This window comes from Gobio gobio (assembly GCF_949357685.1).
Source record: "Gobio gobio genome assembly, chromosome: 7".
Taxonomy (NCBI): Eukaryota; Metazoa; Chordata; class Actinopteri; order Cypriniformes; family Gobionidae; genus Gobio; species Gobio gobio.
This window is the reverse complement of record NC_137103.1, coordinates 38,655,289-38,667,175: the sequence shown is the minus strand read 5'-3', so window position 1 is coordinate 38,667,175 and position 11,887 is coordinate 38,655,289. Positions and strand designations below refer to the sequence as shown.

The 11,887-nt window shown below is 36.8% G+C and overlaps 1 protein-coding gene across 3 annotated transcripts; it reads right to left on the bottom strand.

The window, feature by feature from the left end:
• Window positions 1-28: 28 nt before the first annotated feature.
• Window positions 29-11,403, bottom strand: LOC307129330 (MOB-like protein phocein). 3 transcript variants are annotated; one of them, XM_079821658.1, is made up of 9 exons: window positions 11,223-11,326; window positions 9,646-9,804; window positions 6,884-6,946; window positions 6,344-6,444; window positions 5,371-5,413; window positions 5,104-5,190; window positions 2,627-2,706; window positions 1,531-1,642; window positions 29-544 (listed from the first exon to the last, which is right to left on the bottom strand). In XM_079821658.1, the coding sequence occupies exons 1-9, from the start codon at window positions 11,223-11,225 to the stop codon at window positions 413-415; spliced, it is 780 nt and encodes a 259-aa protein (XP_079677784.1). In that variant the 5' UTR covers window positions 11,226-11,326; the 3' UTR covers window positions 29-412. The 3 variants fall into 3 exon arrangements, with proteins under 3 accessions (XP_079677784.1, XP_079677782.1, XP_079677783.1); XM_079821656.1 differs by lacking the exons at window positions 9,646-9,804; window positions 11,223-11,326 and adding an exon at window positions 7,641-7,725; XM_079821657.1 differs by lacking the exons at window positions 29-544; window positions 1,531-1,642; window positions 2,627-2,706; ... (2 more) ...; window positions 6,344-6,444; window positions 6,884-6,946 and adding exons at window positions 9,062-9,260; window positions 9,449-9,538 and having other exon boundaries at window positions 11,223-11,403.
• Between the last annotated feature and the right edge of the window lie 484 nt (window positions 11,404-11,887).

Genomic DNA, 11,887 nt, shown 5'->3' with positions numbered 1-11,887 from the left:
ACATAAAAAGCTAACGCATAAGCGTAAAATAGGTACAAGTCTTTTATTAACAATTGACATAATGAAAATACCATACATTTGAGTTCATTTAAAAAAAAGGACAAAGTGGGCCAGATAAGAGCCCTCCACCCATGTAATAACTTAACAACAAGGGAAAAGACAGGGTGAATATCACCAGACCTGTTATAGTCGAGAGAGGGAAAGAAAGGAAATTCTTATTGGTTAAGCAGGATTTACAATGGGGATAGAGTGAGCTATGTACAAGGAGCTGCTGATGTTACATTTGATTGTTACAGCTGAATGATGAGATTTGGATCAAACAAAGCATTAGTGAGTGGAAAAGTAACAAATGACTAAAGTTGTATGCCTCTGCTGTCTGGATGCTAGAGGCTGAAAATGCACAAGATACAGCTCAGGCGTCACTCTCCCCAGCAGTGGCACTCTGGACTTCCTCTTCCAGGATGGGCACGATGAGGTTGTCCTTAGACATGAGGTTGTACTTCATCACGAAGCGAGTGAAGCGGTGACACAAGAAAGTCTCATTCTGTGGGAGAGTAAAATGTCACTCCTTTTTAGGAAACTGTCTGAAGATGCCTCCTACTGACAATAGCCGGAAATGTTGCTTGCATGATCAGCAGTTGTTTTGTCATGAGCACTGTCATTATCATATCATATTCACTTTAATTTAAAGTAATGGCTCCAAAACGTCTAAGACAGAAACCTCATAGAAATCTATGGAAGCCTGTTTCCGTCACAAAAAAAAAAAGATGATAATTGCAGGGTTCATAGATACTGTAAAATGAATTCCAGGACTTTTCAAGCACTACTTTTTTGGTTTTAAGAATCAGATCTCGCTTATCAAACAATATCTTTGTCTTTCAAATTCTAAAAACAAAACAAACAAAAATGATTAATAATATACTAATAAAACAAAATGGTACAAATGAAGTGCAGCACATGCAATGACTGGCAACTTTAACCACTGAAAGGATACTATGCCGAAGATATCCCTTTCCTTATTTTTTCCCTCATGAATATATTATTGACCTAAACAATGAAAGCTGTATAACATACTTGGATATTTATATGAGCAATATCAAATGTATAGTCATGTGAAATGTCTTTATATCAATATCAGACAGGCTGCAGCATTAGTTTTGCATGAAAATATAGTTAAATCGAATAAATTGATCATTAATTTCATATATATTGTGGTTCAATAATTCATGCACCTCTTCATAAATATGGGCGTTTTTATTCAGTGACGGAAAGAAGCTTCCATTGAAATCGCCTAAGTGACCAACTGGAAACTTTCCTAATAGGCAGCAATTCCTGTTGTGGTCCACTAATTCAAAATTGCTCTGAGCATAAAAATACAGTGCACAAATATTGGGTAAAATAGTTGCATGATTGAAGTATGTTTTCCTATTTTTCCAAGTGTGAAATGATGCTTAAATAGGTAGTGCAGAGCCGATATTCTGTTTTATAAAATGTATGCGCTTATGAATTGTAAGAAATAATTCTGCTTACCTCATACTTGTCAAAAATCTGGCGGTGGTGAAAGTAAGCATGGGAGAAGATCCTATAGATGCGACGGCAAACCGATCCCAGTTTGGCCACAGATGATTCCTTAATGCTGACACTATATACGGAAAGCATTGAGAGGATCAGTGGCTACACAAACAAAACATCAATGGCTTGTTTACAGCTAGAAATTCCTAAGCATGAACATAGTAATGCAGGGATGCTCAAATCTGCTCATAGAGAACTTCCTTGTTAGGTAGTTTAGATCCAACTCTCACCTGTAACTTAATTTGTATAGCCTGATTTGTATTAACTTCATTTGTATAAACCTGAATTTTATTTGTATAGTATTTCTTACATTATAAATAGTTTCCCAGCATCTTTTTAGAAATTGATGATATTAATGTTTGTAATATGATTACTTGTCACATTTTGCAGATTAGCTGAGCGATAGGATAGTTTTCATTAGATTTTGCTATACAGTATATAGCGCTTTATGTGAGTGTACTGCATGTATACGGATAAAGCTGGATATATTTATATTAGTTGGAGCAAGCTGTTCATTTATTAGTGATAAGGAAATCGGTTTTGAATTTGAGGTCTGAGCTCTGTAAGATTGTTTAATTACAACAACAAAAAATTTGTGTAGTAACAACAAGCATTATTACAATTTTGTGATGTGCATTACTGCCACAATTAAATTATGCATATAAATGACAGGGTAGAAAATGTTTCACCTATGGCTATATCACCATCCCCTAACTAATAATGGTTTTTCGGTTGAATAAAAGCTTATCCGGTGTGTTCCAGCAGTGTTTGAACTAAACCCTGCAGGAAGACATGTCACCAGGAGGAACACTGAACACCCCTGCTTTAATGGATTAAATCAGGGCTATTCAAATCTTGCCCTGGAGGGCCAATGCACTGCAGAGTTTAGCTCCAACCCTAATCAAACACACCTGAACAGGCTAATCAATGTCTTCAGGTTCATTAGAAAATCACAGGTAGGTGAGTTTGATCAGGGTTGGAGCTAAACTCTGCAGCGCATTGGCCCTCCAGGGCAAGATTTGAATAACCCTGGATTAGATGTTCAATAACTCACCGGCTGGGAAAATACTTGTTGCTGTTGAGAAGACACGCAGCTCCATCGAGGGTGTGCCTTGTGTAGTCAATGGCAGGGCACTGTGATCCACAGTAAACAAACAAATCAACATAAGACACAATCATCTATATTTTAGCTTCTCCAGCTCAGTCTGTTCACAAAATTCATTAAGGCTGCAACAACAACAGTGGGGAGAACAAATTTTTGATACACTGCCGATTTTGCAGGTTTTCCTACTTACAAAGCATGTAGCGGTCTGTAATTTTTTATCATAGGTACACTTCAACTGTGAGAGACGGAATCTAAAACAAAAATCCAGAAAATCACATTGAATGATTTTTCAAATAATTAATTTGCATTTTATTGCATGACATAAGTATTTGATCATCTACAAACCAGTAAGAATTCCGGCTCTCACAGACCTGTTAGTTTTTCTTTAAGAAGCTATCCTGTTCTCCACTCATTACCTGTATTAACTGCACCTGTTTGAACTTGTTACCTGTATAAGACACCTGTCGACACACTCAATCAAACAGACTCCAACCTCTCCACAATGGCCAAGACCAGAGAGCTGTGTAAGGACATCAGGGATAAAATTGTAGACCTGCACAAGGCTGGGATGGGCTACAGCACAATAGGCAAGCAGCTTGGTGAGAAGGCAACAACTGTTGCTGCAATTATTAGAAAATGGAAGAAGTTCAAGATGATGGTCAATCTCCCTCGGTCTGGTCCATGCAAGATCTCACCTCGTGGGGCATCAATGATCATGAGGAAGGTGAGGGATCAGCCCAGAACTACATGGCAGGACCTGGTCCATGACCTGAAGAGAGCTGGGACCACAGTCTCAAAGAAAACCATTAGTAACACACTACACCGTCATGGATTAAAATCCTGCAGCGCACGCAAGGTCCCCCTGCTCAAGCCAGCGCATGTCCAGGCCCCTCTGAAGTTTGCCAATGATCATCTGGATGATCCAGAGGAGGAATGGGAGAAGGTCATGTCGTCTGATGAGACAAAAATAGAGCTTTTTGGTCTAAACTCCACTTGCCGTGTTTGGAAGGAGAAGAAGGATGAGTACAACCCCAAGAACACCATCCCAACCGTGAAGCATGGAGGTGGAAACATCATTCTTTGAGGATGCTATTCTGAAAAGGGGACAGGACGATTGCACCGTATTGAGGGGAGGATGGATGGGGCCATGTATCGCAAGATCTTGGCCAACAACCTCCTTTCCTCAGTAAGAGCATTGAAGACGGGTCATGGCAGGGTCTTCCAGTATGACAACGACCCGAGACACACAGCCAGGGCAACTAAGGAGTGGCTCAGTAAGAAGCATCTCAAGGTCCTGGAGTTGCCTAGCCAGTCTCCAGACCTGAACCCAATAGAAAATCTTTGGAGGGAGCTGAAAGTCAGTATTGCCCAGCGACAGCCCCGAAACCTGAAGAATCTGGAGAAGGTCTGTATGGAGGAGTGGGCCAAAATCCCTGCTGCAGTGTGTGCAAACCTGGTCAAGAACTACAGGAAACGTATGATCTCTGTGATTGCAAACAGAGGTTTCTTTACCAAATATTAAGTTCTGCTTTTCTGATGTATCAAATACTTATGTCATGCAATAAAATGCTAATTAATTACTTAAAAATCATACAATGTGATTTTCTGGATTTTTGTTTTAGATTCTGTCACTCACACTTGATAAAATGATAAAAGTTACAGACTTTTACATGCTTTGTAAGAAGTCTGATTCTGATTCTGAAGTAGGAAAACCTGCAAAATCGACAGTGTATCAAATACTTGTTCTCCCCACTGTAACTAATCAATAATAAAAAATAACCAACAACTAATGTCAATTGATTAATCACATTCTGTATTTTACAAATAAAATATGGCCTTTTTATCCGAATAATTGAAGACATAATCAACTGATTATTTTTTTGTTTAGATTCCAATTCTGATTCTGCTAATCGATTTCCAGTTTGATTCCAATATGATTAAAAAATAAAAAAAATCAAACATTTAGATATCCAACATATTTATTCTGTCTTTTTGCAAAACATTCTGTTGCAGCTGAATAGCATGAACAATAATCAGTAGCCTAACGAACGACTAAATTGGATTAACTAAAATATATTTCAAACATTATTTAAGACAAGTATACAGTCAGTAATATAATAAGAACAAATAAGCAAATTAGCAATAGCACAAATAAATACAACTGAACAAAGTTCAGAAATTGAAATCAAATGTAAAAATAACAATGATTAGTTTCCTTTTTATAAATAAAATATACATTAATCCTTAAAGGGTTAAGTTCACCCAAAAATTTAAATAATGTAATTTATTACTCACCCTCAAATAACAGGAATCAATAAGTGGAATCAAAATTTACATTTTATAACAAGTATCCGATTCCTGACCATAAGTATTCAATTCCAGAATTGGAATCGATTTTCATTTCTCCAACCCTAGAGGACACTCACCTCTTTGGGAGTCTTATGGGCAGCACACAGAAAGATCCACTGCTCAGTGGCCGTCATCTGGGTACATGTGTCCGGATGACACTCATTCTATGGAGCAAAGGCATCAGACATCATTGTCTTCATAAATACCATTTTAAAATGTTGGTAAAGGCTGTCAACTAAAACAATCGGGTATGACAAGGAGACATTAAATTAAATTAATAGTGCAATACAGATTGCTTGGATTATCAGTGAGATAACAGTAGTAGATGTAGGAAAGATAATTACCTGCAGTTTAACTGCTAAGCCATTGAGCTCCAAACAGAACTGTCTATATAAATAAAAAGCACATAATATTAACATTAATATAATTCCCAGGGACACTGCAACAACGAGTATATGGTAACATTTTGTAGACCCACTTTATATTAAATGTCTTTAACTATTATGTACTAACATCTAAATGACTAATTTGATACAATGCACTTGTGTACATAGATGTTTATGTTGTACTTATAATTAAAAAAAACAGCATGTAATCATAGCCGTATTCATTTCCACCTCAATAGCAGAAAACATGTTTTACAATACAACATAGAACACAATAAGTACACTTAATATAAAGTAGGACCATTTTGTTATCAAAAACAATTAGAATATAAGTTAGGGCTGCGCAATATATCGAAATATCGCAAATGTACATATCGCAATAGGCATAATCGCAAGGGCACGGAATATCTGAATGATTTTAATAGGCTACTTCAACATTGTGAAAAGTGTACGTTTTAGGTTGACACATATAACAGAACAGACTGAGCACACTGATATTTATGTGAATTGCTTGACGTGAAAAAGAGTTATGAAACGCAACAACTTGCAAAAAACAAGTCCTTGCAGTCTCGTGCTGTCTGACACACACACACACACACACACACACACACCGAAACGTGCGCACAAGCCGTTCTTTTTGTGTGTCTTGTTACACACTCGAACTGTCAAATACACACACAGTTGTGTCAAAATGGCTGTCTTGATGAGTATTCATGTAAACACAGTCGGTTATGCTTTAAGTGAAAGATATCAGTTGGGGAAAGAAATAGATTTTACACACTTAAAGCAATATCGTATCGCATATCGAATATCGCATTTTTCTTCAATATCGCACAGCCCTAACATAAGTACATTGTGATGAGTCATTATGACACTAGACGATGTGAAGGATGAAATGATCAAACAGTTGACATTCAGACTAAAAATATACCTGAGATGTTCATATTTCCACACCCCCTCATCCTGTCCCTCTGGGGGCTCCATAATCTTCTCTATGTTGGAACAATCGGAGCGGATGTTCTGCTGAATATACTGAGAGAGAAAAAAAGACTATCAATAACATTTTAAAATCAGCAAGAAATGGAAGATGCATGTGTTTTCTTTATAAATACACAAGTGAACAGCTTCTTGAACAAGAATCAATGTAGGACAGAACTTGATTTTTGTCCATCAGGAATTGATTGTTTTGTTGGATTGTTGTTTCTATTGCTGCAAACTTGTGTGAGAGACAGGTTGCCCTGCCCTTGCGCCGGTTAAAAAATGGGAGCGGCAGCAAATAACCCTGTTCCTCGTGTAAACTTACTGTACTGCTAAAAAGACTTAGAATATAGTATAACCAAAGTCAATAATCATATATAGTGACAACTTTTACAGTGCTCTTTTGGAGCTTGGAAGCCAGGGTCACTGTATGGAAAGAGCACCTCTCACAAATCTACTTTTGTGATCTACTTAAGTAAGAAAATACTCTCACCTGTTGCACTGCCAGGGTGCTGTCCATCTCTTCAAAAGACTCATCAGACCAGTTATAGAAGTCCTAAGGATTAAAACAAAAACACTGTTTTAAAAATAGGGCCAGCACTCGAATAATCAATACAACTGTATTCTGTAGAAGTAGTTGCAGTTGACAGTACGTTTGTTAGATATACCCGCCTAGGGACTTTTGAACAATTTACTACAGTTCTTACGTTGCAACCATAATTTATATCTATAGTAAACCCATGAAGTGAATGTGAATTCCATGAAGTATTGGTGTCAAAGCAGCAGTTTATAATAATAGAACGCTTCACGACTCGGCTATATAATGGTATATTACCTTAACAGCGTTTTAAATACAATAATTTAAATGTAGTTATAAGAAAATCAGCAGTTCCATCCGGGTACTTTCAAATGGCTGCTAGCTGACTGCTGTTAGCCAAATAACTAGATCATGAAAACCTGCCATTTCGGACACCTTCTGATTCTCATTTCACTGCATATTCACCTATTTTCAAAAAAAGAAAATAAATCCTATCGTGACCCGATAAATATTACATAATATTCTCTTACAACCCTACATTTGAGAATCATTAGTCTTCTCGGATAACTGCTAGCTTAGCTCTTTAGCATATCTGCGGCTTCCGCTACCAGGAGAACAAATCGTTTTTATGTTATTATTACATTACAATATACCTTGCGAAATAATTTGAGCTTGGAAAACGCTTTGAATTATTATTCGCTGTTCATTTTACCTTCGCCTTGGTGCCTGGTCTATTCCTCCTCAGAACAGCTGTGCCCTCCGCCATGACCATCTCGACAGATTTAGAGTTTGATTGACAGCGCGCGCCCCCAATGGACGAGTAGAACTACTACAGGAAGAGCTCAGATACAGTGTCCCCAGCAAATATTGGACAAAACGTATGTCATTGCATTGCATCTCAAAACCAATTTGTAATTATTTTAAAACCTTTCTAGTGTTCTAGTCCTTGCTGTTGAGAAGGCCATTGTGCACTGATACTCTCAGGTTTTAACTGACCTGGAGGCAGTTGCATTAAAGGAATAGTTTACCCAAAAATGAAAATTCTGTCATCTTTTAGTCACGCTCAAGTTGTTCCAAACGTGTATGAATACATTTATATGTTCTGCTTGGAAGAATGTTTGTAACCAAGCAGATTTTTGTATCTTCCCACACAGGTTTGGAACAACTTGAGGGTGAGTAATTAGTGACAGAATTTACATTTTTGGGTGAACTATCCCTTTAACACAGCCATTATGCGTTTAGAAGTACTAATCTGACCAACTAACGGTTAACCAATGAACATTTCATTATCAAATTTGACAATTTTTAAATGTCTTAAAAAAATGATGAATGACTAATGGCTAATGACTAAGGCTTATGAAACTGGCCCTAGTGTGGAAACTCCAGGTGGCATCTCATGATTTTTACTCCTTCCATCTAGCCAGTCCACAAAGACCTGATAGATAAAAAGAGTATTGCAAGGATTATCATCCATTTATTTTTTATTTTTGAATGACTCAAAGCCCTTCTCATACAAATAAAAAGCATTGGGTAAATCCATATTTTGGTGAATTTTGTGCTTTTCCTTTTAAATGAAATTCAGTTATAGCCTAGGTAAATGTAACTGCCTATGGTACACTACGTTTTTCACCCATTTTTCTTAATCTATTCATTAACATTATATGCGTACTTAGTTACTGATTATTCTATATCATGTCAAATAAGAAAAAGCCATTCTTTGAATTTTTCAATAATTTTTAATGAATAAAAATGTTATATCAGTTGAAAACATTTTATATTGTAATCAGGAGTCTGATTACTTTCAGAAGGCACTGTACAATAATTATTTTTAGTTATACCTTCTGATCACATATTCATAATTGAAAGGAAATTATTAGGGAAATAAAAGATATTCAGTAAAACAAATTTATTTTCAAACCCTAGAATTAGTAATTCACTAGTGAAGTTATAATCACAGTTCAAACACCCAAAGTTAAGAATTAAAGAGCATAATTAATATTTGACCAAACTCAAAAGCGTACTGTTCATGAATATGGACTACGAAGTCATAGTCCAGTTTCCTAATACACACAATTTAGACAGTTCATTCACATGATCAATTCCAAACTGTTCTGTGACATGAAGACACAAAGATGAAGCATCAAGATCACTTTATTTTAACAAAACATGATCATACTTATTTACAATCAAATGACATAGAAAAAAGAAAACAAACACGGAACAGCCTTTCGTTCTATGAACTCCAGGATGACGCAGTTGAACAAGGTTGAACAAGCAGACTTCATTCTACATATTTGCCAAGAATATCTCCATCCCGGAAAAGGAAGTAGTCCTGCAAAAGAAAATGGTCAAATCAAGTTACTTTTTTTTACAAATGATAAAAAATTAATTTTATTTACATGTCTTCTATACTAAAAACCCATGAGCTACAAAATTGGCAAAACAATGGATAGATGTTTGTTAATAAGAAAATACATTATGAAAGAACTAAGATGATCTAATCACAGCAAACGTTCTAACCTTATCCTCAAGTACAACTTTAGTTCCTCCGTACTCAGGCAGCAAAACTTTATCCCCAACATTGACACAGACAGGGGATACTTTCCCATCCTGAAAGACAGACATCATTTAAACTCTGAAGTACAACCTATAGATCACACACACTGAAAAGATGCTTCAATCTGATCATAAAACATGATTGACTTTGATTAGGTTACCTTTCTGGTGGATCCTGGACCTACTGCTACCACTGTAGCCTGTTGCACTTTGCCTTGAGCCTTTTCTGGAATCATGATGCCTCCTTTCGAAACAGTCTCTGCAGCAACCCGCTCCACCAACACACGGTCGAACATGGGAAGGAATTTCCGGAAAGCCTGCTGTGGGGCAAAGGTATGCTTAGTGCAGTGTAGAAATAGTCAATCAATTCATGTTTTGCAACACAAAGCAGCGTTCCAAAAAAAAAAAAAAAGACCTCCACAAGGGGGCGTTGCAGACCAGCAAAACGAAAACCATTAGTTTTCATTCATCACAAGCCTTTTTCTTTCCCTTTCCTTTAAGTTCTCGACTTCGGTTATTTACCTTCTTTCAAAGACGACAAATTTTAGGCTACTAAATTAGACGCATACATGAAGCAGAAAACTTGAGAGAAAGAATTAGCCATCAATCATCCCGTATCACAAAGTTTCAAAGACACGAGCAACTGCTTGTCTGACAACAGATGTGTGTGTGTGTGTGTGTGTGTGTGTGTGTGTGTGTGTGTGTGTGTGTGTGTGTGTGTGTGTGTGTGTGTGTGTGACCTTGAGAGAAGGTCGTGTGTGAGGGAGAGTAGATGGGACATAGGAGATGTTGAGGGTTCCTGTAGGGGAGGAGAAAAGTTTCGAGGTTTTGTAAATGTTTACCATCCTGGTGAAGGACAAAAGGACGGTCGACAAGATAACCCCCTCCCAAGGCTGAACGGTCGGGAACGTAGAAGATTCCAGAATGAATCAACTGTGCATTTCACCTGGCCTCATAATACATTTCAATGCAATTCATAATTCAGATCATAAATGACTCTTGCTACTGAAGTATAAGCACACTTTATTATGTCATGGAAGTTTATTATAAGGGTTAATACATACAAATAACAGTCGGCCCTGCTTAAGAGAACACTTGAATCTCTATGCCTCAATCTAACTAAAGGCAAAAGCATCCCAGTACATCACAAATCACACGTGTGCACTCCATTCAAAATGACCCGGAAGTTCATATCTTGCTGAAACGCTATTGGTCGTGTAGCTTAGCGAAAACCCGATTCACGTTATCTAGTTATGAAAATGGAAATATGTCCAGTTTTCAAAAACAAGATGTGACAGATACCTGAAGGACAAATACTTTATACGCGTGAACAGGAGTTATCATACTACAGACTGTCATATAAAAATGTATGCAGTAAAATAATTACACCACTATTTAAACAATACTATACTAAGATCATATACTTGTCTATAAACCAGCCACAAGCTCAGCTTTTCTTTAAACAAACCGGGCGACCTGCGAAATCACCAATCCTGAACACAGAAAACGACTATTTATTAGCAATTTCTCCCGTACTTTACATGCACTAAATAACATACTTAGAATCACATCATGATCTCGTATAAATTCTCACGAGTACAATTACCAACGGTGACCTTGCAGTTGCAAAGGATGGAGGATTATAAAACATTGCGCTATCTCTGTCACAAAGATCAAATAATTATTGAAACAACTCATTCATGTGATGCAGCTAGATGAATTATCTTACGCGTCTTACCATTTTGTTTGATCTTTATGAAATGAGCGTCCGACAGAGCAGCATAAGACAGTCACACTGGATGGATCCCTTCACTCCTGCGATCCACGTGAAGAAGAAATGTCTGGAAGGCCACTGCGCATGCGCCAAAACACGATCCTTACCGACCCCGTCCTGCGTCCATCTAGATTCTAGAATATTCCTCGATCGTTACACAAAGACATTTTAGTATATATTTTTTTTAATTGCACATTTGGTTAAGAAATTGAGTGTTTAAACACTTGGTATGAAAAATGCAAAACTGAAGTGGATTACAAATAACCAAAGAAATAGTAAAAAAGCAAAATAAAGGTTTTGAATAAATGGTAAAAGTGCCTATATAATCAAATAAATAATAATAAGCACTGATAATTATATAATACAAAATACAAATATATTGTAAGACGATTAACAAATTCATAGACATTTGTAAAACGCAATAAAATCTGTGGTTGCACAATCCTGACCTCTGACGTCTTTTTTTCTCCAATAGTCTCTACGAAATTTCTCGAACTTGACACCCAGGAACGAGCATAATAACAATTTAATGGCCAATTTCAGTATATTTTATTTGTATTTTCCCTCAGTATCAAATAAATATATTCAATGACATCGAGGCAAAAAGCAAATGAAAGCGCATATGTATT